The sequence below is a fragment of the Sebastes umbrosus genome, chromosome 14 (genome assembly GCF_015220745.1).
Source record: "Sebastes umbrosus isolate fSebUmb1 chromosome 14, fSebUmb1.pri, whole genome shotgun sequence".
Classification (NCBI taxonomy): domain Eukaryota; kingdom Metazoa; phylum Chordata; class Actinopteri; order Perciformes; family Sebastidae; genus Sebastes; species Sebastes umbrosus.
Window position 1 is genome coordinate 20,580,134 of NC_051282.1, and position 23,432 is coordinate 20,603,565.

At 41.2% G+C, this 23,432-nt stretch overlaps 1 protein-coding gene and 1 long non-coding RNA gene across 4 annotated transcripts in view; one reads left to right on the forward strand and one right to left on the reverse strand.

The window, feature by feature from the left end:
- The window catches only part of stat5a (signal transducer and activator of transcription 5a), a 67,811-nt gene extending 45,428 nt beyond the window's left edge, over positions 1-22,383 (forward strand). For 2 of the 3 annotated variants that reach the window (XM_037792844.1, XM_037792845.1), the window contains 18 exons: positions 2,517-2,654; positions 2,886-3,042; positions 4,840-4,929; positions 5,818-5,992; positions 7,933-8,063; positions 8,157-8,308; positions 8,611-8,766; positions 11,374-11,553; positions 12,855-12,942; positions 14,453-14,575; positions 14,873-14,965; positions 16,092-16,298; positions 17,437-17,531; positions 17,823-17,965; positions 19,266-19,421; positions 19,580-19,631; positions 20,049-20,159; positions 20,317-22,383. In XM_037792844.1, coding sequence (XP_037648772.1) covers positions 2,517-2,654; positions 2,886-3,042; positions 4,840-4,929; positions 5,818-5,992; positions 7,933-8,063; positions 8,157-8,308; positions 8,611-8,766; positions 11,374-11,553; positions 12,855-12,942; positions 14,453-14,575; positions 14,873-14,965; positions 16,092-16,298; positions 17,437-17,531; positions 17,823-17,965; positions 19,266-19,421; positions 19,580-19,631; positions 20,049-20,159; positions 20,317-20,440 — 2,371 coding nt within the window. In that variant the 3' untranslated portion in view covers positions 20,441-22,383. Of the gene's footprint in view, positions 1-2,516; positions 2,655-2,885; positions 3,043-4,839; positions 4,930-5,817; positions 5,993-7,932; positions 8,064-8,156; positions 8,309-8,610; positions 8,767-11,373; positions 11,554-12,854; positions 12,943-14,452; positions 14,576-14,872; positions 14,966-16,091; positions 16,299-17,436; positions 17,532-17,822; positions 17,966-19,265; positions 19,422-19,579; positions 19,632-20,048; positions 20,160-20,273 lie in introns of all 3 variants that reach the window. The other variant, XM_037792846.1, reaches the window with a different exon arrangement.
- On the reverse strand, positions 2,103-3,700 carry LOC119502022. Its single transcript, XR_005209994.1, has 3 exons — positions 3,434-3,700; positions 2,511-2,664; positions 2,103-2,250 (listed from the first exon to the last, which is right to left on the reverse strand). It is a non-coding gene; the product is annotated as an uncharacterized LOC119502022 (long non-coding RNA).
- Positions 22,384-23,432: the final 1,049 nt, after the last annotated feature.

The window sequence follows — 23,432 nt, forward strand, 5'->3', positions numbered from 1 at the left end:
CAAGCACCTACAAATACACACACACACACACACACACACACACACACACATGCATGCACCACAAACTTCCCGCGTACTCATACCGTCAGTCTTTTACTGACAGTGACTGTGCCACTTTTGAGAAGAGTGAGTGGGTGTGTTGACTGGAAACAAGTAGCAGTGACCCAACACAAAGTCAAGTCAAGTCAATTTGTATAGCCTATTATCACAAATCACAAATTTGCCTCAGGGAGCTTTACAATCTGTACAGGATACGACACCCTCTGTCCTCTAAACCAAGAAACTAACACTCAACGTGGAGCTGTTGGCTGTAAAGACACACCACCAGCTCAACCACCAAGGCAGGGAGCCTTAGAGGGAAACCAGAAACATTTGTATGCTGTAGGTTTCGTTTTGTAGTTATATGTCAGGGAGTTCAGTTGAAATCGTGGTGGATTTAATACATTTCCTCTAAAAAATGTTGTATGACATTTCTGCAACTAAAGATAATTGACTGTCAAGCTTTCCATTATTGCACACTGCATTCAGTTCACAATGATAAAGGTGGCAAATTTACCGTTTGTAATTAGTAATTTTACAAACAATGGATCCTTGTTTTTCACACAGAGGGAGATAAAAAACAGTCGATGTTGCCGGCCGAAATGAAAACAGCCGTTGGCAAATTATATCAGCTGTAGCCAGCTAGCTAATTCAGCATAACCTTGCTCCATAATTTATTTTTAAATGTTGTCCTTGGCTGACTTTTTCGAGTTCATTTTAGAACTGATTTTTTATTTTTTAAAGGGGTCATAAAATTACTCATCATGGCTATATGCATGATGTAATACTAAAAGAGAGTAAAGCTTCACAGGCAGAACCAGTTAGTCCTACTGTGATAAAGAAAAACACAAGATCCCACTTATTTCGTTGTAACATAACCCTGTTTGGTTGCTTAGCTTGTCCTCTGTGTTTTCAAACTTTAAGTTCACTTTTAACCAGACTGTCTATAAGAAGTGGACGTAGTCACTGTGATGTGATGTCACCCATTTATTTGTGGACTGCTGTTTTGAAGCCTCAAGTTCAGCATTTTGGCCGTTGCCATCTTGTTTTTTTGGAACCAGAAGTGACACGAGAGGGTTGAGAAGTTTTAGGCGACCAGAAGGTTTATAATTAACCTTGATGAACTGAAAACACACTGTGAAAGGGTTAAAGTCGTAAGAGGAAAACACAGACAACTCCCAGACCGTACAACGCCGTGGTAGCGACCCGTCAATCACAAAGTAGCCACGCCCTAAAGCATCCCCTGCTTTATGGTCTATTTGACTCTAAATGGGACCATAATTGACTAAATGAACATCATGCTGTATTGAAGAAGACTTGAAACTAGCGATTGAGACCATAAACTCATGTTTACAATGTTTACTGAGGTAATAAATCAAGTGAGAAGTAGGCTCATTTTCTCATAGACTTCTATACAATCAAACTTCTTTTTGCAACCAGAGGAGTCGCCCCCTGCTGGCTGTTAGAAAGAATGCAAGTTTAAGGCACTTCTGCTTTGGCTTCACTTTTCAGAAGGAGGTTGCCCCTTGCTTTTTAACTTTATAAGAGAAGGGTGAGGTGTGGACTAACTGACAAAGACTAACAGTAGGTAACGAGCTAATTAACCAAAAATGCTAACGGTTGCTGCTTACGCTGGGCCAGATAAACACACTGCTTAAACCATTCCTCATACTTTTGCTCTTGCAGTTTTCTTTTGAAGACATTACCCTCCAAGCTCTTCAGATACCAAGCATCACTCTTACTACATACACATCATAATGTGACCTTAAATGATCTTATAATGCTTCTCATTACCTTGCTCTTTTCTTAAAGCTGTGTTCCCAACACTCCCATAAGATAAGATAAGATATACTTTATTGTTCCAATGGCTGGCTGCAGTATAGGTCATAAACCCTCTGCCCCCTCCATGTTAGTGGATTGGACAAGAGCCAAACTAAAAAGTCAAAGTACACATCAAATCAATTTTTCCCAAAGATGGTTTCTGTCATTTTATGTAGTTCTTATCACGCTGATGTATGTTCAACTGTTCATTTTTCTGATAAGTTTGGTTTTAATTAGTTATTTGATGCTATAAAAAGGGTGCGAGACGTCAGGATTGACAGCTGTGAGTCTCTCTCGATGACCAGCTGCGGCCGTGCTCGGTTCGCGATTGGTTCGGGTGGGTGACCTCGATACCACGGCTCCACCACCCGATCACTACTGGCTTCACTTCTGTACAGTGGGAGGAAGTGGAGACGTGTTGTCGATCTTTATATACAATATTAAACCAAAGGCACAGTAGAAGAACATGTCAAATGTTGCACATTCCCTGAGAAAATATATATAGATACATAGGCATTTAAAAACAAGAGAGAATCGTAAAAGCCATAGTGTCTCTTTCCTATGAACTATAAAAACAAGGATTCACCTGTTTTCTTATTGAGCAGTGTTATAGATGTCTGGATGGACATTGATAACAACCTCTCTTTCACCTTCAGGGTGTTGAAGATGGCAGTGTGGATCCAGGCCCAGCAGCTCCAGGGAGATGCTCTGCACCAGATGCAGTCTCTGTACGGTCAGCACTTCCCCATCGAGGTGCGACATTATCTGTCCCAGTGGATAGAGGGCCAGCTCTGGTGAGTTGCTCTGCAGCACAGACATAATGTATTAACGTGGGTGCAGTTATGCCCACATGCACAAGTGTTTGTGTTTGTCTATGAGAGCACATTAGGACAGTTGCTTTCTGTTTGCTATTTTCAACATCTTAGCGTTAATTTATAAACCATGTTTATATTCATGCACATGTCTACTTTTGTATGCGTCTTGCGTGCGTGAATGCATGTGTGTGTTTGTGTGTGTGTTGTTAGGGATACCATAGACCTGGAGAACCCACAAGAGGAGTTCAAGGCCAAACGGCTACTGGACAGTCTGATCCAGGAGCTGCAGAACAAGGCCGAGCACCAGGTGGGAGAGGATGGCTTCCTACTCAAAATCAAACTGGGACACTACGCCAGCCAGCTCAAGGTATGTTTTTGGAAAATATACCCTGCATACCCAGGAATATACAGTACCTTACTGGTTTACATTCTTGTTCATACAGCCGTCTGATTGAGAGACTTTTAGGCTTTAGTTTGCAAAGAGAGAGCAATTTCATGGGGGTCAGTAGGGCCAAAGTTTGAGAACACACAGACACCAAAGCCAGTATGTATATATCAACTGTGGCTTTGGGTTATTTGTCAGATTTATCAGTAAAAGAAACCTTCATTTTCTTTGTCTTAGAAGTGACTTTGAAACTTTATCTATAGCTAAAAAGTCTGAAGAACAAAAAATACTGGAGCATGAAGTGCCTGCTGTTCACGCAATCAAATAAGCCAACAACAACAGAATGAGATCATGTTTTCAGCAAAACACTCACCTTTAAACAATGTGAGAAGATGAGAAGCAGGTGGTTGGAAGAAACAACTGTTTGCTCACTTTGCTGTAGGTCTTAGAAAGAGTACCCTGTGGTGCAACATGTTTTAAGAACAGGTTGTATCCAACCAGGAGGAAAACAAGAGGACAACCCAAGTGAGGCCTTGGTATCCAGCCAGCTCTGCTATTTATGATCGAGCTCCCTGCTCCCAGATCCGTTCTTCTGTTTGTCTTCTTCCCTCCCAGAAACCAGGCAGAGAAACAGGGTGAAGTGGGGCTGGCTTGGCAACATCAATCTGCAATCCCGAATTCCTACCACTCCATTTTCCCTTCTGGGATTGTGATATAATGATGCGGGATATATGAAACGTATGGAGATCAAATACTGTCGATGCCCTGTGCTCTTTTTTCTCACCTTAGTGTGCTGTGTGTCCTCGTAAACTCAGCTGCAATTCAACTCTTCATGCAATCAGGGCTGCCAAAGTTAACGTGATAATAACATGTTAACGCAAATTGGTTTTAACACCATTAATTTCTTTAACACATTAACGCAACTTGCGATTTTTCAGTTGTAGCAGGCTCAGTTTGAAAGCTAGAGTGAAGATACTGGCATCATATGAAACTATAAAACCTAAAGAATCTATTGGTATCAACCATGTTATACTAGCTTGTCACGAAGGAGGTAAAATAACGCTACAAACTTGCACTAAATTTTGGCAAGGAAAAACAGGCATGGCCATTTTCAAAGGGGTCCCTTGACCTCTGACCTCAAGATATGTGAATGAAAATGGGTTCTATGGGTACCCATGAGTCTCCCCTTTACAGACATGCCCACTTTATGATAATCACATGCAGTTTGGAACAAGTCATAGTCAAGTCAGCACACTGACACACTGACAGCTGTTGTTGCCTACTCCCATATTGTTAAGAGTATTAAATACTTGACACATCTTCCTTTAAGGTACATTTTGAACAGATAGAAAATGCGATTAAATATTTTAATCGATTGACAGCCCTACAGTAAATGCAATGTCACTCCCCGACTTAAAACAGGAAACAACAAGAAGATCAACAACTGACTCACAACAGCATCTTTTAAACTGAAAGTGAAACCGCTATTTGTTGCACTACCCATCAGGGGAAAAAAATATTACTGTAACACATAAACCACTTAACTCCGGAGCGTGTGTGACAATATGTGTGTATGCTAATGAATCATATATGAAGTGCGCCGTGCTTCAGAGATGGGTCTCATTAGGCTTGTCTAATGGGTTTTAGTTTGTCTGCCGCTCCAGAACTTAGCGAGCTTCCTTGATGCGACTAAATTGGTGAGTCCTGTGTGCGGCGGCCGCTCCGCTCGTCAGGGGCTAATAGACCTTAACACGGGCACATGTGCTCCTTGTCTTTCAGAGCACGTATGACCGATGTCCTCTGGAGTTGGTCCGATGCATCAAACACATCCTCTACACAGAGCAACGGCTCGTCAGAGAGGCCACCAATGTGAGTAGGATGCATGTAAAATACAAGCTGACACTTTGTCTACACACAGACACTGAAATGTAAACTTGCTTGGACAAACACCTGTGGCTCCTCCATGCATTATTCATTCCACAGCCTGTGCAAAGCCTGCAAACACAAACAGAAGCTCAACTACATAATGGTGACTGATTCAGAGGCTGGGTAACTGCGTAACTACTCTCTGTTTCCTCCATTTATCTCCCCCCAAGGTGTGCAGATTCCTTTGCATTATAATAGATATGATAACAACTCAAGGTGAAACATATCGTGAAATGGACTTTTAAAAGTAAACCGTTTGTAATCCTCCTCTGCAATATGGAGGGACGTCAAATATTTCACGGTTTATAAAAAAGCACTGATTTACAAAACCATAAAGCCAGCAGTGCGTAAAACATGTGACTCTCAGCGACTCCTGCAGTGAATTGATTTCCAGTCACAACATGCCTTTTCTATTAGTGGAATGCATATTTGGGCTGATTGAATTTCACCGTGTTTAGTCTGAACCTTTAGGCACCATCTTGTTCGGAGCTTTAACTGACCGTGCAGTCTGCCTGAGTATGATAAGCAAATGGATTTCTTCCGTCTCTATTTGCAGTGTTCCCATCAGGCTTGTGGTCACTGGGGATTTTACAGTCAAACAGCCAAACTGCTATACGCAGGGGGCAATGAAAAGTCCAGCTCGGCTCCATCCCCCACAGATATCCCCAGTAGCTCAGCTCTCAGCTCACCAGCCATTTCCCCTAACAACTATCATAAACAACCCAATGACAGACTATATACAGGCCATGCAACCTTACCAATTACTGTTCCCAAACCCGCAATTTCCTCTCTCTCTTTGCCTGTCTCTCAAACACGCTTTGTAATTGACAGTCGAGCTCTCCGGTAGGCGGGATGATGGACAGCATGTCTCAGAAATACCAACAGATCAACCAAGCTTTTGAGGAGCTTCGCCTGCTGACCCAGGACACTGAGAACGACCTGCGTAAGCTCCAGCACAACCAGGAGTACTTCATCATCCAGTACCAGGAGAGCCTCCGCATCCAGGGTGAGACCACAGGAACTGCATCTCGTTATCGCTGCTCAGCAGTAATGCAAATGTTGTGACTGGCTAGACTGTGAGGAGACAGGAAAGTAATTGGTTTTGATTATTTGACAGAGTGATTCATCACAGAGGCCAAACAGTTGCTGGTTCAAGCTTCAATTGCGGATTTGTTTCTTTCCTGTTTTATTTAAAGAGGACCTATTATGCTTATTTTCAGGTGCATACTTGTGTTTTGGGTTTCTACTAGAAACTATGTTTACATGCTTTAATGTCAAGAAAAAAAATATTTTTCTCATACTGTCTGTGCTGCAGCACCTCTTTTCTCCCTCTGTCTAAAACGTTTGGGATTTGTCAACCGAACCAAACTCTTCGGACTCTGCTCCAGCTCTGCTTTAACTAGTTCTGTTTGAGGGTGTGCCAAACTAGCCGCTAAGCAGGTATTTTGCAAATGTGTTACTTGGTGACATCAGCATGTCACGGAAGAAAAGGCAGGATTCACTAGTTCAGGAGCAGTGTTTCTGTGGGGGAGAATAACTCCCTTTGGCGTGAACTTTGGGCTTTGTTTATTTGCAGACTTTTTACATGCACAAAAAAACTATATAACACACTAAAGATAAGGGAAAACTAAGGCTGTCAATCGATTAAAATATTTAATCGGGATTAATTGCATGATTGTCCATAGTTAATCAGGATTAATCACAAATTAATCGCACATTTTTTATCTGTTCAAAATGTACCTTAAAGGGAGATTTGTCAAGTATTTGATACTCTTATCAACATGGGAGTGGGCAAATATGCTGCTTTTGCGAATGTATGTATATAGTTATTATTGAAAATCAATTAACAACACAAAACAATTATAAATATTGTCCAGAAACCCTCACAGGTACTGCATTTAGCATTAAAAATATGCTCAAATCATAACATGACAAACTCAAGCCCAACAGGCAACAACAGCTGTCAGTGTGTCAGTGTGCTGACTTGACTATGACTTGCCCCAAACTGCATGTGATTATCATAAAGTGGGCATGTCTGTAAAGGGGAGACTCGTGGGTACCCATTGAACCCATTTTCATTCACATATATTGAGGTCAGAGGTCAAGGGACCCCTTTGAAAATGGCCATGCCAGTTTTTCCTCGCCAAAATTTAGTGCAAGTTTGTGGCATTATTTAACATCCTTCCCGACAAGCTAGTATGGTTGGTACCAATGGACTCCATTTTTCAGGTTTTCTAGTTTCATATTATGCCAGTTTCTTCACTCTAGCTTTAAAATTGAGCCCGCTACAATCTCCGAAAGACCGATTGCATTAATGCGTTAAAGAAATTAGTGGCGTTGAAACAATTTTGCGTTAAGGTGTTATTATCGTGTTAAAGTTGACAGCCCGAGGGAAAACATTTAAATTTTGGTAAACTCAGTTAATTGATTAATTAAAAAAACAATAAAGAAATGAATCATTATTTGAAGCCCTGTGTGATTTGGTGTGTGCAACTCGATTGATCCCAACTGTGAAGTTAGTGATATAAAGGTTTTAAAGAATGGTTTGTATGGTCTAGTATACTGTATGTCATAGCTTTAAAATATAAAGGTGTGAAATTGCATCAAAAAGATCATGCCACATGAGTCTACATACATTTCCCAGCTGTCTGAAACATGCTGGATCCTGTAGATCAGCAATGGAAAACAAACACCTGGAGCTTCCATAACCAGCAACCTTTGCATACATGTTGCACCATTCTGAAAACAACACCTAGCTGTTATGACGTCTGTGTTTTGCTACAGGAGGTTACCCTGAGTAAATCATTATTCCTCTCGGCTGTACATGTATGTACACTGTATGTGCACAGGTTAAAGATTTTACCTCCTCTCTCTCTTCCTCTCTTCCTCTCTAACTCGTCTCCACCCCTCCCCCATTTGGATGGCAACAACCCCACCCGTCCTCAGCTCAGCTGACCAGCCTGTCCACGCTGCCCCCTGCTGACCGACAGCTACGGGAGCCCGCCCTTCTCAGCAAGAGAGCCACTGTGGAGGCATGGCTGACCAGAGAGGCCAACACACTACAGAAATACAGACTGGTGAGACATGGGGATGCACACTTAAAGAAAACATGCTGTATGTATGTGCAAGAATGTGCGATTTGCAAGCTCCTCTTGTCTGTGTATGTGCAGGACCTGGCAGAGAAGCACCAGAAAACACTGCAGCTGTTGAGGAAGCAGCAGACCATCATTCTGGATGACGAGCTGATCCAGTGGAAGAGACGGCAACAGCTGGCAGGCAACGGGGGCCCGCCGGAGGGAGGCCTGGACATCCTGCAGTCCTGGTGAGTTCTCTTCCACCTCCCACCAAGATCACAGCCGCTAGACTCCCTCTCAAAACAAAGGGGCACAGGTTTACAAGCTCTCAATTGACTACCGCTGGGTTTATTGGCTCCTAATAACAGAGATAAAAAAATCTATCCAGTCGAGGATTTCATCGTTGTTTTGAACTATCCTGTTTCAATCTTAATTGCTAATGTTCTGCTGGAGTCAGTACAAATGTTGAGCAATGTAGAGACATAATACCTTTGTCCATGTCAATCCTGAAGTCTAAATTCTTACTTGTGTGCTTGTTTGTGTGTGTTAGGTGTGAGAAGCTGGCAGAAACTATCTGGCAAAACAGGCAGCAGATTCGGAGGGCAGAGCACCTCAGACAGCAGCTGCCCATCCCCGGCCCCATTGAAGAGCTCCTCAACGAACTCAACAGTACTATCACAGATATCATCTCAGCATTGGTCACCAGGTGCGTGTGTGTGTGTTGAGGTTCATCTAAACTTCTAAAGGCTGAATCTAGACTAAACAAGCTGATTTAACGGCATGAATGTAGGTCAGTATAGTGTCAATACAAATATATCAGCCCCAGCGTGTGTGCAGGTGTGTGTGTTATGTACATTGAGGCATCATCGCCATTTCCTGCACTCAGTGTGGGCCTTTTTGCAAGCAAGTCCTACTTACACAACATTTTGTGGTCAACAGAGTGAGAGAAATCATTTTATACTAAAATTGAATTACACAGGCATTCAGTTTATCCGCATAATGATTTAATCCACATGTGTGACACTACTGTTTACTGTTTGTTTGTATTTTCTTGTTTCCGTAAGTAAGGACATTTCACTTGAGTTTAAGTCTTTTAAAAGGTAAGGTTGAAGTTGCAGCCCTTAGGATTTCAGGCCTGGTCGACCTGTGGTTACCGTGGTAACAACCAGGCTGTTCTCATATGCACGTAACCAACAAAAATTGACACGTGCATCGTGTGTTACTGGACATTCATAGGAAAACCCAAGAAAAACGAGGAATAACTTTTTCTATGATATCATAGGAACCGTTGAATGACGATACGTTGCAACAACAAGTTAACAGAAATACAACAGAAGAGCAACTGTTTTATCTGTTTATGATGCAGCCAAACAAACTACTGTTGTAGTCGCTTCGTCTTGTTGTCAATACTTATATTTGATGCACTATCAAAAAAAAATTAAAATCCTGTGACTGTTTTAGAATGAACTAGGGCAACAGATGCTCAGCGACGGCCCCAAACTGTCTGACGGCCGACCGTCGGCTCGGTGTGTCATAGGCCTTTATATAAAGTTGAAGTGTGTGTCCTGTCTGCACGTGTTAAAGTCTGAGCCCTGTCAACTAAAGATCACATTTAACACATTACATCATCCAGCGCTGATTCCAACCCCATCAGTACAGAATGAGATGCAGACAGAGGAGGCGAGATGTGGTCGAAGAAGACTATATTCACAGCAGGGAGAAGAAGAAGAAGGAGAAGAGAGAGAGTCAGGACTGAATACAAATGTGCCCAGAGGCAAAGGATGGACATTAAATGCACCTAAAGAGATCTGCGGAGACAAAGAGAAAGCAGTGTGCAAGAGATTAAAGGAAAGCGAGGGCACACGCAACTTGTTGCAATAAATACTTTTAGGCCAGGGTCTTTTAGCCCTTCAGCGTTTCTCAACAGGAAGTAATCCTGACAGTATCCTCTACGTCTCTTCTTGAAGATTGTCCCTACAGGGACCCGTAGTACATTGAGAAACCATGTCTGTGTCACTGCGATTACTGATTGGCCACAGACATGCCTGCGCCCACACAGTAATGCATTGCTTTCACGCACAGTACAAACACGGGTTATGTTTCTCCAACAACATCCTCCCTATATTCCCCTGAAGCCCCCGGAGGCTTCAGGCTGACAATTGGAGAGCGTTGTCTTCTCATCACCACTTGGTTCAGCTGCAGACCAGAGCTTGAAGTCTCATAACAACATTTCTGTATTAGCTTCCAAAGCTGCCCCTGAGCCTGCAGGCTTAATCATTAGGCTGTGTTGTTTCATTTCTTGCTTTCTATTTGTGTTAATGTGGAAATCAGAAGATGGCTAGACAGAGAATCACACCTTGCTTTCATTACCTTCAATACCTTCCATTAGTGTACTATGGTTATTTACAGCGGCTAGTGTTCTCAAACCTGCAGATCAGTAGAGCTGAACGGAGCCCTGTTGAGTTTTCATTGTAAACAGTTAGCATTCAGCATTTCATGTGTACCTAAAGTCTAATGAACACGGTGAAAGCACGCAAACCTCATAAAACATGAATACAGTCTTTTGTATTTTTTAAACGTGCATTGTTTACATTCTGTGTTCACATCATTTTGCAGCCTTAATTTAGACCCAGTTTTGTTTGGAAATGTGTTGTATATCTTAACTAGCTACAATAAACTGTAAGAATGCATCCAAAGAAGCCTTTATGGCCGTTAACAAGTCAATTTGACGTGTTGCATGCTCATGCTAATGCTGGTAGAATACATGCAAACAAAACTTTGCTCTGAAGATCCACAAAACATATTTTTTATTTATTATTATTATGTTTTCAGGTTGTCTGTTTGTCCATACGTACGTACCACTCTCATGAATGCAATATCTCAGGAACGCCTCGAGGAAATTTCTTCAAATTTGGCACAGACTACTTGGACTCGAGGATGAACTGATTAGATTTTAGTGGTCAAAGGTCACAGTGACCTAACTAGACACATTTTTGGCCGTCGCTCAAGAGTTCATACTGTTTGCTAGTTATGAAAATTTCACAGAAATGTCTAACAGGATAAAATGATGAAGTGATGACAATTTGACCACACATGGATGTAAACTTGATTTGTTGGCGGAAGCGTACAACCGCGAGGCGGTAATTCTAGTTTTAACATATTTCTTTGCTACAATTTATGAGATGCTTCAAAAGAAAAATGGGGGAGGAGATAATGTTCAGCAAAGCTTGTTGACATATTGCACTGAGCCATCTAATCAACAGGGTTTTGTTGTCATCCTTCATTCAGTCCAACTCCGTTTTTGTCTCCACAGCACCTTCATCATTGAGAAACAGCCTCCACAGGTGCTAAAAACCCAAACCAAGTTTGCCGCTACAGTACGCCTCCTAGTGGGCGGGAAGTTGAACGTACACATGAACCCTCCGCAGGTGAAAGCCACCATCATTAGTGAACAGCAAGCCAAGGCCCTGCTGAAGAACGAGAACACAAGGAAGTAAGTCCAGTCATTCAGCTCAGTGTGGATTTGGGTTTCTGTGGCGGTTCAGACTTAAGCGACATGGTTTATTTTGAATTAATACATAAAAATCATCAAGTGTCATCCTCCGGTGCTGAGAAATGAAGCCAACGCGGAAGTGCCAAAAACTGCAGTTCCTCAAATGGCCACTTGAGTCTGGCTCCAAAAGGAAGTCAATCCCCAGAGAACCCCATGTTAAAACGCCCAAGCAGAAATAAACATGTTTACAGCCTGGTACAAAAAACGTTTTTAGTCTCTATAGCTAATTTCCCCATTCATGACAACTGCACGGGTGTGAATATTTATACATCTCACCTGTTTCATTTATATTAAGGCTTAAAGTTCAGTATAATTGAGGGTCGTGGCTGCTTTGAGTGACAGCTGGGTGCCGTCTCAGGTCGCTAGCAGTCTGCTCTGCTGCATCACCCAGGCTCACCTCAGCTCCACCAACGATCCATCTATTTGCCCATTTTTGGATTAGGCTGGAGTTAGGCTGTGTCGTCACTGCCAAGAGAACGACGGCCGGAGCCACCCACTTTGAGCTTCAGAAACCTCTGGGTGAAATCACGAAGATTACGTCCATATTTTATGCAGTCTGTGTTTCGCACCAGAGCGTTTCACGCTGTAGCACTAACACGTATCCTGATGTTTCCGACACATTTTTTAGTATCCCTACTTTATTTAGTGGCGACACCGCGGTGATCTCCCATGGCACCGTTAATGACGGATTCTTAGTTTTCAACAGGGATTACTGGATCCCAGGATGAACTCTGGCCCAGTGTGTTTCCAGACCTCACCACAGAGACATGGCTGGAACTTGAACAATGCCTCAGAGGAATCTATGGTGTGGATGCAGAATCCACATTTAGCCTGTTCCACGGCCTCGCTCTACATTCCTCCTGACAAATAAAAAACCTTCCAAGACTGTAGGTCAGCCAGGCAGCCAGCGGTTATATGGCTGAGCAATTCAACAGCTTAGCCATCTTCTGCTGTTTCTCATCTAAACCACTTGGTATGGCAACCGATCTGCAGCCCAGAGACATCTGCTCGGTGTTTTCTCATGTAGAGAAGAGTAGAAAGGTGGTTAAACCTTCCAATTATACGAGTACGAACATCATTCCTACACCGTGCGTGTGTTTCACTCAGCTCCTGCCGTCCAAATGAGCATCATTTCATTTTAATTTGTTCGGGGAAGAATATAATTGTCAGCACTTGAGTGCGTCATTCACAGCCAACATTACAGCTAATTGACTCACTCCTTGATTGTCTCTCTCTTTCAGTGACAGCAGTGGAGAAATTCTCAACAATAACTGTGTGATGGAGTACCACCAGACTACAGGCACTCTCAGCGCCCACTTCAGGAACATGGTGAGTGTTCCTGAAGTGAAGTAACTACACTGAGTTGAATGTCTCAATGTCCATGGGTCGGTACTAGAGTGAAACTGACCCTGCAGCAAGATGTGTCCATCAGAAGTATGGAGCTCGACGGCAAAAGTGGCTCTATGTTAGCTATGCTTGAAATAATATGATAACTGTAAATATAGAGTATTTCCTTTGGGTGAAATAGCATCACTTGTTATTAATGTAGTACCAATAGTTCTAGAAAATTAATAATTATATTGAAATAACGTTTAAGGCTAAAAAATAGGGCTGTCAAAGTTAACTCGATAATAAAACGATAACGCAAATTTGTTTTAACGCCACTAATTTCTTTAATGCATTAATGCAACTTGCGATTTTTAGGTTGTACCGGGCTCAGTTTTAAAGCTAGAGTGAAGATACTGGTATCATAAGGAGGTTAAATAACGCTTCAATCTTATGCACATTTTTGGGGAGGAAAAACTGGCATGGCCATTTTCAAAGGGGTCCCTTGACCTCTGACCTCAAGATATGTGAATGAAAATGGGTTCTATGGGTACCCACGAGTCTCCCCTTTACAGACATGCCCACTTTATGATAATCACATGCAGTTTGGGGCAAGTCATAGTCAACTCAGCACACTGACACACTGACAGCTGTTGTTGCCTGTTGGGCTGCAGTTTGCCATGTTATGATTTGAGCATATTTTTCATGCTAAATGCAGTACCTGTGAGGGTTTCTGGACAATATTTGTCATCGTTTTGTGTTGTTAATTGATTTCCAATAATAAATATATACATACATTTGCATAAAGCGAGCATATTTGCCCACTCCCATGTTGATAAGAGTACTAAGTCGATTGACAGCCCTAGTAAAAAAAAATGAGCTAATAGATATCACCATTAAACTTTCTCAGTTGACTACTTACATTAAGACAACTATTTGTTGTATTACAAGTGTTCTGATAATTTATGTTTAAATATGCAAATTAGGCATAATCTAATGCTAACTTTTGATCAATTTAGGTGAAATCCACAGATGTAAATAGACAAAGTAATAAAATAAACACCTAAATGTGTGTTTTGGATGTCTTCTCTCCACTAGTCTGAAAGAAGACGTGTTATGGAAGCAAAATAGCCCAAAATCTCAAAATTGACCAGTGCATGAAAAGTTTTTGTCTGGGGTATCTCTCCTTAAATATAATCTTGTAGGATTTAAAAGCATCAGTGTTGAGCTGTTTGCTAGTGTGAGTGTCTAGTGAATGTGCAGTGAGGTATTAAAAGTACAGTATGTACTGTACAAACTCATGGCAACTCAGCAATGCTTTGCAGGATCAGTAGAGCTGCTCTCTACATCACTCATGTTGTTAGTGACAATCCTTAAAGACTTCCATGGATTATTTACATGTCAGCCCTTTAGTCAAAGTGAATTATGCATGCATGTGCTGTACGTATGATGTGTGCATTGTCAGCCGTACATCCAGTATTGCTCATTCTTACAAGTGTCGTCTGTCATGTAGTCTTTGAAGAGGATTAAGCGGTCGGACAGACGAGGAGCCGAATCTGTCACAGAAGAGAAGTTCACCATTCTGTTCGAGTCCCAGTTTAGTGTCGGAGGCAACGAGCTCGTCTTTCAAGTGAAGGTAAGAGGGCGCAGACTGACAGACACAAAGATACCATCCATTCTTACTCCTGCAGGAGGGGCAACCTGTTTTTACATTAAAAGTTACAAAACCTTGAACATCCACTTCTACACATACTGTGAAGTCCAGTGCACCACATCACCCCGACCAATCCTACTCATTCCCTTTCCTCATCTGTGGTTTTATGCTGTTTATTAAAAAGATCTTATTTGCCATTAAAACCATAGAAATACTGTGAAGGTTTAGCAGTATTTATTGTTACAGCATTCTGATAATCTCCCCTTTTTCTCTGAACAGACGTTATCACTACCTGTAGTGGTGATAGTTCACGGTAGCCAAGACAATAACGCCACAGCAACTGTTTTGTGGGACAATGCTTTTGCAGAGCCGGTGAGTAAATGTTTGTGAGTGTTCAAAATTATATTTAGAGATGATTACAACAGTTTTATGAATCAAATGTACCTTTATTCATCACATTTTCAGCATAGAGATACTGAGACGCTGTCAATAAAGGCACACATAGGAATTGTGTTCATCTACACAAAATAATGATCAATTCTGAAATTCATTTATCAAACAAAAGTGCCAAACACTTGTAGATTGTAATCCTTCCAGTGTTCAGATTTGTAGCTTTTTTCTATTGAATCAATTTTGACAATTTAAGCTATTGGAAGGAGGTTAAGGGACCCTTTGATGGGCATTTGTTCTTGTTGTCTGACATGTTATAGACCAAACCGCTTCTATCTGAGAAAAGCTGAGCATTATTTTAGTTATTACATCTATCTTTTTTCAATACATTTTGACTTTTGGACTTTACAACACTCTGGAGTTATTGGAAATGTTTATTGGATCACAGGAGTCGGAAACAATCCTACGCAGCCACCACTGGAATCTAAATCTACAAATAGTATAATACTAAAAATATTATCTGAACTTTATCTGCAAATGTGCAGAAATAAAGAGTTTAAACAGAATGTAGTCTACTAAGTAGCAAAAAAACACATCTTTTTAAACAGTTTTATATACAGACTTCTTTTGTATAAAGAATCCAGTAAGTGTGTTATTATGATTTTAGTTATACATGTGCAAATCTAATTTTGACAACATCAGAGCAGACAAAGTGCACCTCCACTGTTGGGAACCACTGGACTAAACCATTAATTAATTAATAAAAAAAACTATTTAGTAGATTAAACGGTTATAAAAAATAATCAGTTGTTGCTGCCCGTCATATAAATATGAATGCATATGAATAACCTCGTACAAGGTGAAGTTAACGAGTAGGTTCATTTCTGTGTACTGTATGTTTTGTATATCCACTTGAATCCATTCATGATAATCCTTGCATAAACAATGATGCAATATAAAAGCACTACCCCTCTGGAAATAGCTGTGCTCTTGTTTAAATGCTCACATTTGCACATTTCATCTATGACCATGTTTTGCACTCTGCCGCCACCTTGCAAGCGTCGATACAGCTCATGCAAATCCTCTGCTGTCTCCGCTGCGTCCACAGGGACGGGTGCCTTTCCTCGTGCCAGACAAGGTGCTTTGGCCTCAGCTGTGTGACGCCATCAACATGAAGTACAAGGCGGAGGTGCAGAGTAACCGAGGCCTGTCGGAGGAAAACCTGGTCTTCCTGGCTCAAAAGGCCTTCAGCAGCTCCAGCAACAACCCTGACGACTACCGCAACATGACGATGACCTGGTCACAGTTTAACAGGGTCAGCGCCAGTCTCTCCCTCTCCAGCACCGTATATAAAGAGCATACTAATTATCTGTTATCAGAGGGTTTGCATGTTTAAAATGCCCTCAGGACAGTTTCAGTTAGCCGTTTCAGCCGCATGCTTGTTCTCCATGGAGCCATTTACTATTGGTTATTCATACATAGAAATATTTCATGCTCCATTTGCAGAGCTCCTACAGCCCTGTTCTGTAGTGGACTTGAGTGAGAGCGCCTCGTTGGTGGCCAGGTCTTCATCTTAATGGGCCTGTTGTTTGTCCACACAGTGAAAGGCTGGAGGCCTCATTTTCTGGCTCAACACAGCTGGCGATGGCAGACAACGCACTCACAATCACCACACACACCATCAGTCTCATTAGATTACAGGAACATCACGTTTTAGCCGCTTCGCAGACGTGTGGTGTGTAAAGGCACACACAGTTTCACATGTACACATACAGCTGCACACTTGGTTAAGTCATAAACACAACTGGGATGATGAGGACATGTTGTTCTCTGTATTTATGGACTGGATAAACATGAGGGAATGTGAAAACCTTTTTAAAAGATGTACAGTATACTGTGTGCTTTTTTTTAAAAGAGGACCCATTATGCTCATTTTCAGGTGCATACTTGTATTTGGCTTTAATTTTAATTTTTTAAAAATATTTTTCTCATACTGGTTGTGCTGCAGCATGTCTTTTCACCCTCTGTCTGAAACGCTCTGTTTGAGCTCCTGTCCCCCCTTCCCGAAAAGCCCAGTCTGCTCTGATTGGTCAGCTGTCCCACTCTGTAGTGATTGGTCAACCGAACCACCCTCTTCGGGCTTCGCTCCATAACTAACTTTTCTTTGAGAGCGTGTCAAACTAGCCGCTAGGCAGGTATTATGCAAATGTGTTACTTGGTGACATCCCCACGTTACAGAAGAAAAGGAAGGACTTCAAGCGAGGCGTTTCAGGCAGTTCAGGAGCAGTGTTTCTGCGAGGGAAAGTAGCTCCCTTTGGCGTGGACTTTGGGCTTTGTAACTTTACAGACCTTTTACATGCACAAAAAACTACACTAAAGGAAGGGGAAAAAGCACAAAAGCATAATAGGTCCTCTTTAAAAACTCTTTTTTCCCCAAAACCTTTTGCTTACAGGAAAGCTTGCCGGGGAGGAACTTCACATTTTGGCAGTGGTTCGATGGCGTGATGGAACTCACAAAAAAGCATCTCAAACCACACTGGAACGACGGGTAAGGAAATTGCTGAGTTTTCAATCATTGGCTGCAAAATGTGGCAGAAGAGAAAAATAAATCTCTTTTTTCAATTTTGCAGCTGGACTGCATGTTCTGAGAAATAAATGTTTTCCTGTCCAAATTTTGTCAGTCTTTACAACTTAGGCAGGGGTTCATGTTTTCCATGGCAACCTGGGGAGCTGGACCTGCTCTCGCCAATAAACTAGGATTCAAATATTGGAAAAAGGTGATGTGTATGACAGATTTAGTGTCTTTCTTTTTCTTTATATATCTCTCTCTCTTTTTTAGAGCCATATTGGGCTTTGTGAACAAGCAGCAGGCTCAGGACATGCTGATGTCCAAACCCAACGGTACTTTCCTTCTGCGCTTTAGTGACTCTGAGATTGGAGGAATCACAATCGCATGGGTGGCAGAAAATCCTAACAAAGCAGGTATGACATGTAAATGTGTGTTACTGTCACAGCACAGGTAGTACTGGTAAAAGGGTTAGATATTAGGTTTTGGGGATTTAATTACAGCTAACCCTTATGGATGTACCAGCTGCTAACCAGCCACAACAAATGCTGAAGGCCTTGATCGTGCCCCTGCATCATCACTCATCCAACTGGGTGGTTGGAGCCGCGCCCGGCGTCCTTGTGTTGCTAATCGTGTACTGAGCTCACCGTTGGTTTCAGTTCTCTGACAGTAGAGGCATGCTGAAATGAAACCAAACCTCAGACAGGCTCATATAAGGTAAGACCTTCCTTCTTGAAGCTTGGCAGCCATCTGTGACGATGACAGTTACAACCCCAAATGTGAGATTGCATCATATCCAAACCTTCAAAAATTTGCATGAACCAGGTCAGGAAAGACAGATACATTTTAAGGCTCCAGTCATCTGTCATGTGTCAACATAATTGCAACTTCTGATTCAAACGTAAGCTTAAAACCTACCTATTCAGCCAGGCCTTTGATTAAGAATGGTTATTATTTTATTCACTCAGCTTATTGTATTTCATTTGTATAATTTTATCCTATTTTATTGTTATTTTATTAATCACTAATTTTATTGTATTTAAGTTGTATAACTTTATTCTATTTTATTATTTTATTAATCACTTATTTTATTGTATATAAATTGTAATATTGTATTTTATTTTATTTTTTAATAACCACTTATTTTATTGTATTTCATATATATAATTTTATTCAATTTTATTATTATTTCATTAATCACTTATTTTATTGTATTTAAGTTGTAAAATTGTATTCTATTTTTTTATTTTATTAATCACTTATTTTATTGTATTTAGGTTGTATAATTCTATTTTGTTGTTATTTTATGAATCTAGTTTTTACTTAACACTGTTTTACTACTATTACTGTTATTATAGCATTTAATTCTATTTTATTACATTTATTTATTTATTATTGCATTTATTATTTCATTTTTTCGCATGCATTGATCTCAAATGATCAAATTCTTAAATTGCTGAATTGTTTTGTATGTTCCGTTGTTTTCACGGTCCACACTTGTTCTGTCTTATTTTTGGCTTGTCAGTCATCTGTGAGGCACTTTGAACGGCTGTAACCTGTATGAAAGATGCTATACAGATATAGTTTGATTGATTGATTGACTGATTGATAGTGATGTAGTTTTTAGATTATTCAAGTAAAAACGACTCTGTAAAAATACTGAAATTAAAATGTTGTGGAGAAAGACTGATGTGGGTGCTTTCTGTGTTTGTCCAGGTGAGAGAATGGTGTGGAACCTCATGCCCTACACAACCAAAGACTTCTCCATTCGCTCTCTGGCTGACCGCATCAGCGATCTCAATCACCTCCTGTTCCTCTACCCCGACAGACCCAAGGATGAGGTTTTCTCCAAATATTACACCCCTCCACTCTGTAAGCAACCTCCTGTTTGCACTGTTTCACTTTCTAAATTGAACATCACAGCTTCAAATCATGTCCAGTGAACTGTGGATGTATTGATTGCTGTATGACGACTGCACTGAGCCTTCATTCTCTCTCTCTCTCTCTCTCTGTGCTTGTTTGTTTTAAAGCTAAAGCAGTGGACGGCTACGTGAAACCGCAAATTAAACAAGTGGTGCCCGAGTAAGTACCGAGCTTCCTCTTCTTCCATACCTGCTCTCCTCTTCTCCTTTCCTTCCTTCCCTGCCGTCCACCCACCAGTTTTTCCTCTGTGGCAACATTTAGAGTTAATCACCAAATATTGGACCCTGAATTCAGATCAGCTATTAGTTAGCTGTTACAGTTGGAGGAGGCCAATTAAGGATGGCCAGGGTTCCTGAGCGAGCTTGTCTTCCTCTCATCATTAGAGTTAGGCTTGTTAGTTAGCGAGCCCCGCTCCCCGCCTGTCTCCACGGTTGGTTCACCCGCAGCACAGAGAATGACCATAATGATGCAGCGAGGCCTGGAAAACACGCTGAGGGTAGTTGCTTAGGCAACTGCTGAATAGACTCATAGGCTTTTATCTTGTGTGTTTGTGTGTGTGTGTGTGTGTGCGTGCAGGTTTACTACAACCAATCCAGACCCAGCAAGTGGGAATCCAACCTATATGGATCACGGCGCCTCCCCAGCACCCATCAATCACCCTCACACCTACGGCATATACCCACCTATGTGAGTCAACAACTCCTTTGAACATATGCTCTGTCTGAAAGTGCCTTTTTTATGAGAGTAAAGAGTGTTTTGTTGCTCCTGCTGGGTTTTTGTTTTTTGGTGATGTGCTGCCAGCTTGTCTGAGTGTGGTTTGGCTCCACTCTGTGTCCCGTGGCAGGAGTGACTCTATGTTGGACGCGGACGGGGAGTTCGACCTGGACGACACCATGGACGTGGCGAGGCACGTAGAGGAGCTCCTCCGGCGGCCCGTAGAGAGCCAGTGGGGCGGCCAACAGTCCTGACCCTTGACCGTTTTAACCCGCGACAACACCAAACAAACCCTGCCTCCCAACTTGCCCCACTCGCATTGACATTTCTCATGGTTTAATTCCATTCATTTCTCTTTTTATTTTCAGATAGCTATAATGTGAAATGTTAATAATGGTTGTGATTTTTCTGTTCAGCATGAGAGCATGCATGTCGGTGACTTCTCTTAGTTTTATTTGTGTCCATAAGTGTTTAGGTATAAAGCAAAACCTACAATGTTACAGTATTGTGGAAAAAAAAAGGTGATGCTCATTCACATTGTGCATGCATTTCCAATTGATTTTGAACAGATTTAAAAGAAAAAATGCTACTGTATGAAGTCATTTTAACAGTTGAATGTTTCTATTTTGATATTTTCTGCTTTGTAAATGAGTTATCAGTATTTTGATAGTGACATTGAACTTGCCCTTTGACAAAAAAATAATCTTATTGAAGAGTTTTGCTTTTGCTTTAACAACATAACCAGAGTCATTTTCTCTGCAGTTACAAGTCAGTTCTTTTGAATCCACATACACTAACCTAAAGGCAGAGTGACTCGCTTTGCTTTCTGCAACTGACACATCAGCACGCGGTACACAAGTGTACGATGTATTTGTTCACCAGCTGCAACCCAGGAGGGCGCTTCATGCACCTCACCTCGCTCTCACAGAGCTTCTGTTTGTACACAGACATGCAAATCTAAGCATTTACCCAGCACTGCCTGCCTGCTTGTCCTCTCAGGTCCCTCTGTTTCCCCTCATCAATGCTACCTCGCATCATTCTACTGACAGTTCTGTTGTTGTTTCTGCACCACGTTCACACCAGTAGGTACGGCCGTTGGGTTGTGTTGTTGTGATTTTGTGTTATATATGTGTGAAGAAGATCTCCTCGCCGTCCCCAACTCATCTGATGAAGTCTAGAGGCGTGACGTGTCACATGTCTGGTCCTGAATATCCGGCTCCCTTTGGACTTTTCCGTCCACTTGTCCCCGTGTCAAGACAACATGACCGCGCCAGCAGCTGAAGTTGCAAGTAGATAAATAGATGCAGGCTTTGAATGCTTGCACAGCCGCTGGGCCACATATAGAACTCAAGGATGTAGTGTCATGTTTGTCTGGCTTTTGTTTTTTGGTCAATATTAGTTTATAAAAGATAAATAAGTCTACTAGAAAATGTTGAGTCTATTACCCCCACTCCCTCCTCTGACACACACAACGCTGAATAGAAAATGTGTCAACAGCCTTGCACCTCAGGAATGAATCGCTTAGCTTAGCTGATGCAAAAGCCAAATAGAAAACCATCAATGTATACAAGAATATATGAATTTATTTTCTCTATCATAATTCTATTTTATTATTGTTTCTCTGGCACTCCCCCTGTTGAATGTACAACCCCTTTGCATGACCCTGTCGAGGATACAAATACCTCCTCAGCCTGAGCAGAAACTTTCACCGGAAGCACCTGTTTGAAAAAAGGACACAGCAACTGGAAAATCAGAAGAATTTATGATGTACTTTTGTGTTTGTCCGACAGACTTTACAGTATTAAACATATTCCCTCGTCTATCTTTTCATTTCTTCCTCAAACATTTGTTTTGTACCTTGCTTTCTTTCCTGTTGTTTGACATCTCGAGCAGTCTTGTGATATTATCCTTTATTACCAGTATTCTCATCATTTTTACAGCTTTGTTCCACTGTAGACTGTGTATTTTTATTTTTTGATGATGATGATGATGATGATGATGATGATGTAGATGGCGCTGTGTGCTGTTCGATGTATGTACCATGTTTGTGGTTTGGGTTTATCACTTGGAGGTTTTCCAAGAGAAACAGCTGTTGAGTTGAAAAGAGGAAAATAAAGTTTTATAAATAATTTTAACTGAACCTGTAGAAGTACAGAAGATTTTGATGTCACTACAAAATAAATGCTATTTTTTGTTACATGTGCAGTCAACACCAATCGATTTAATCCCCAAGCAGATGAGTGGCACTCCAGAAGCTCACGTGGATTCAACAGGAATGTGCAGAGTCAGTATTGCTACTGTACACTGCTGTTTTATTAATACACTGCAACATGTGAAACTAGTTTCTCTACAGTCGAGGACAAAAGGATTTTGTGTTTAAACTTATAACAACAAACTATTGCTCTTACCGATGCACTGTTTTAGGTTTTCTGTATGATAAAATATGGTAAAAACGTGCGGCTTTGGGTGGAAGGAAATGTGTTTTACAGGCGTTTCACACGAGAAAGTCTCTCATTTCGCAATTACATAAAATTACCATGTTGATAGTTTTACCTTAAAGGAACATTTCCCCAGACTTTTCATCACTGCAGACTATTTTAAGCATGCCATTGTTGTAGGGCTGCAACTAACAATTATTTTCATTGTCAAAGATATTCAGTTTACTGTCATAGAGGAGAAAAGAAACCAGAAAATAATTCACATTTAAGAAGCTGGAATCAGAGAATTTCAACCTTTTTTCTTTTCTTCTTTGTAGCTCTACATTGTTGTTTAGGTTGTTCTCCAGTTCTGTCAGTCACTTGTTTCCTATCCTTTCAGTACAATATGAATATCAACTGCAGATAGTTCATAAAAGGTAGACAATGAAGGTAGATATATCTATGGATCGATCCTTCTAAATGAACATTGTGCAAAGTTGTTCATTTAAAGTATTGCAAAGACATATTATGTTCATGGGCAGACGGAAACCTCTGACATTTGAGACTTTGCACAATGTATCTTTCACAAACTGGAGCATTGAGGATTCAAGTTTGTTTTCACACTGCACTAAACTGAATGTAAACTAATGTGATAAAAGAAATCTAGTTTGGTATATTTGGTCTTAGTAAATGGAGGCGATGTTAAACTTGTTATGTAGTAAATGGTGCATGAGCAACCTAAAATCTGGACATACGAGAGGGTAAGTACAGGAAGCCTGCTGGAAAGATAATAATAGTTTGATTATATGCATACTTGTGTTTTACCACA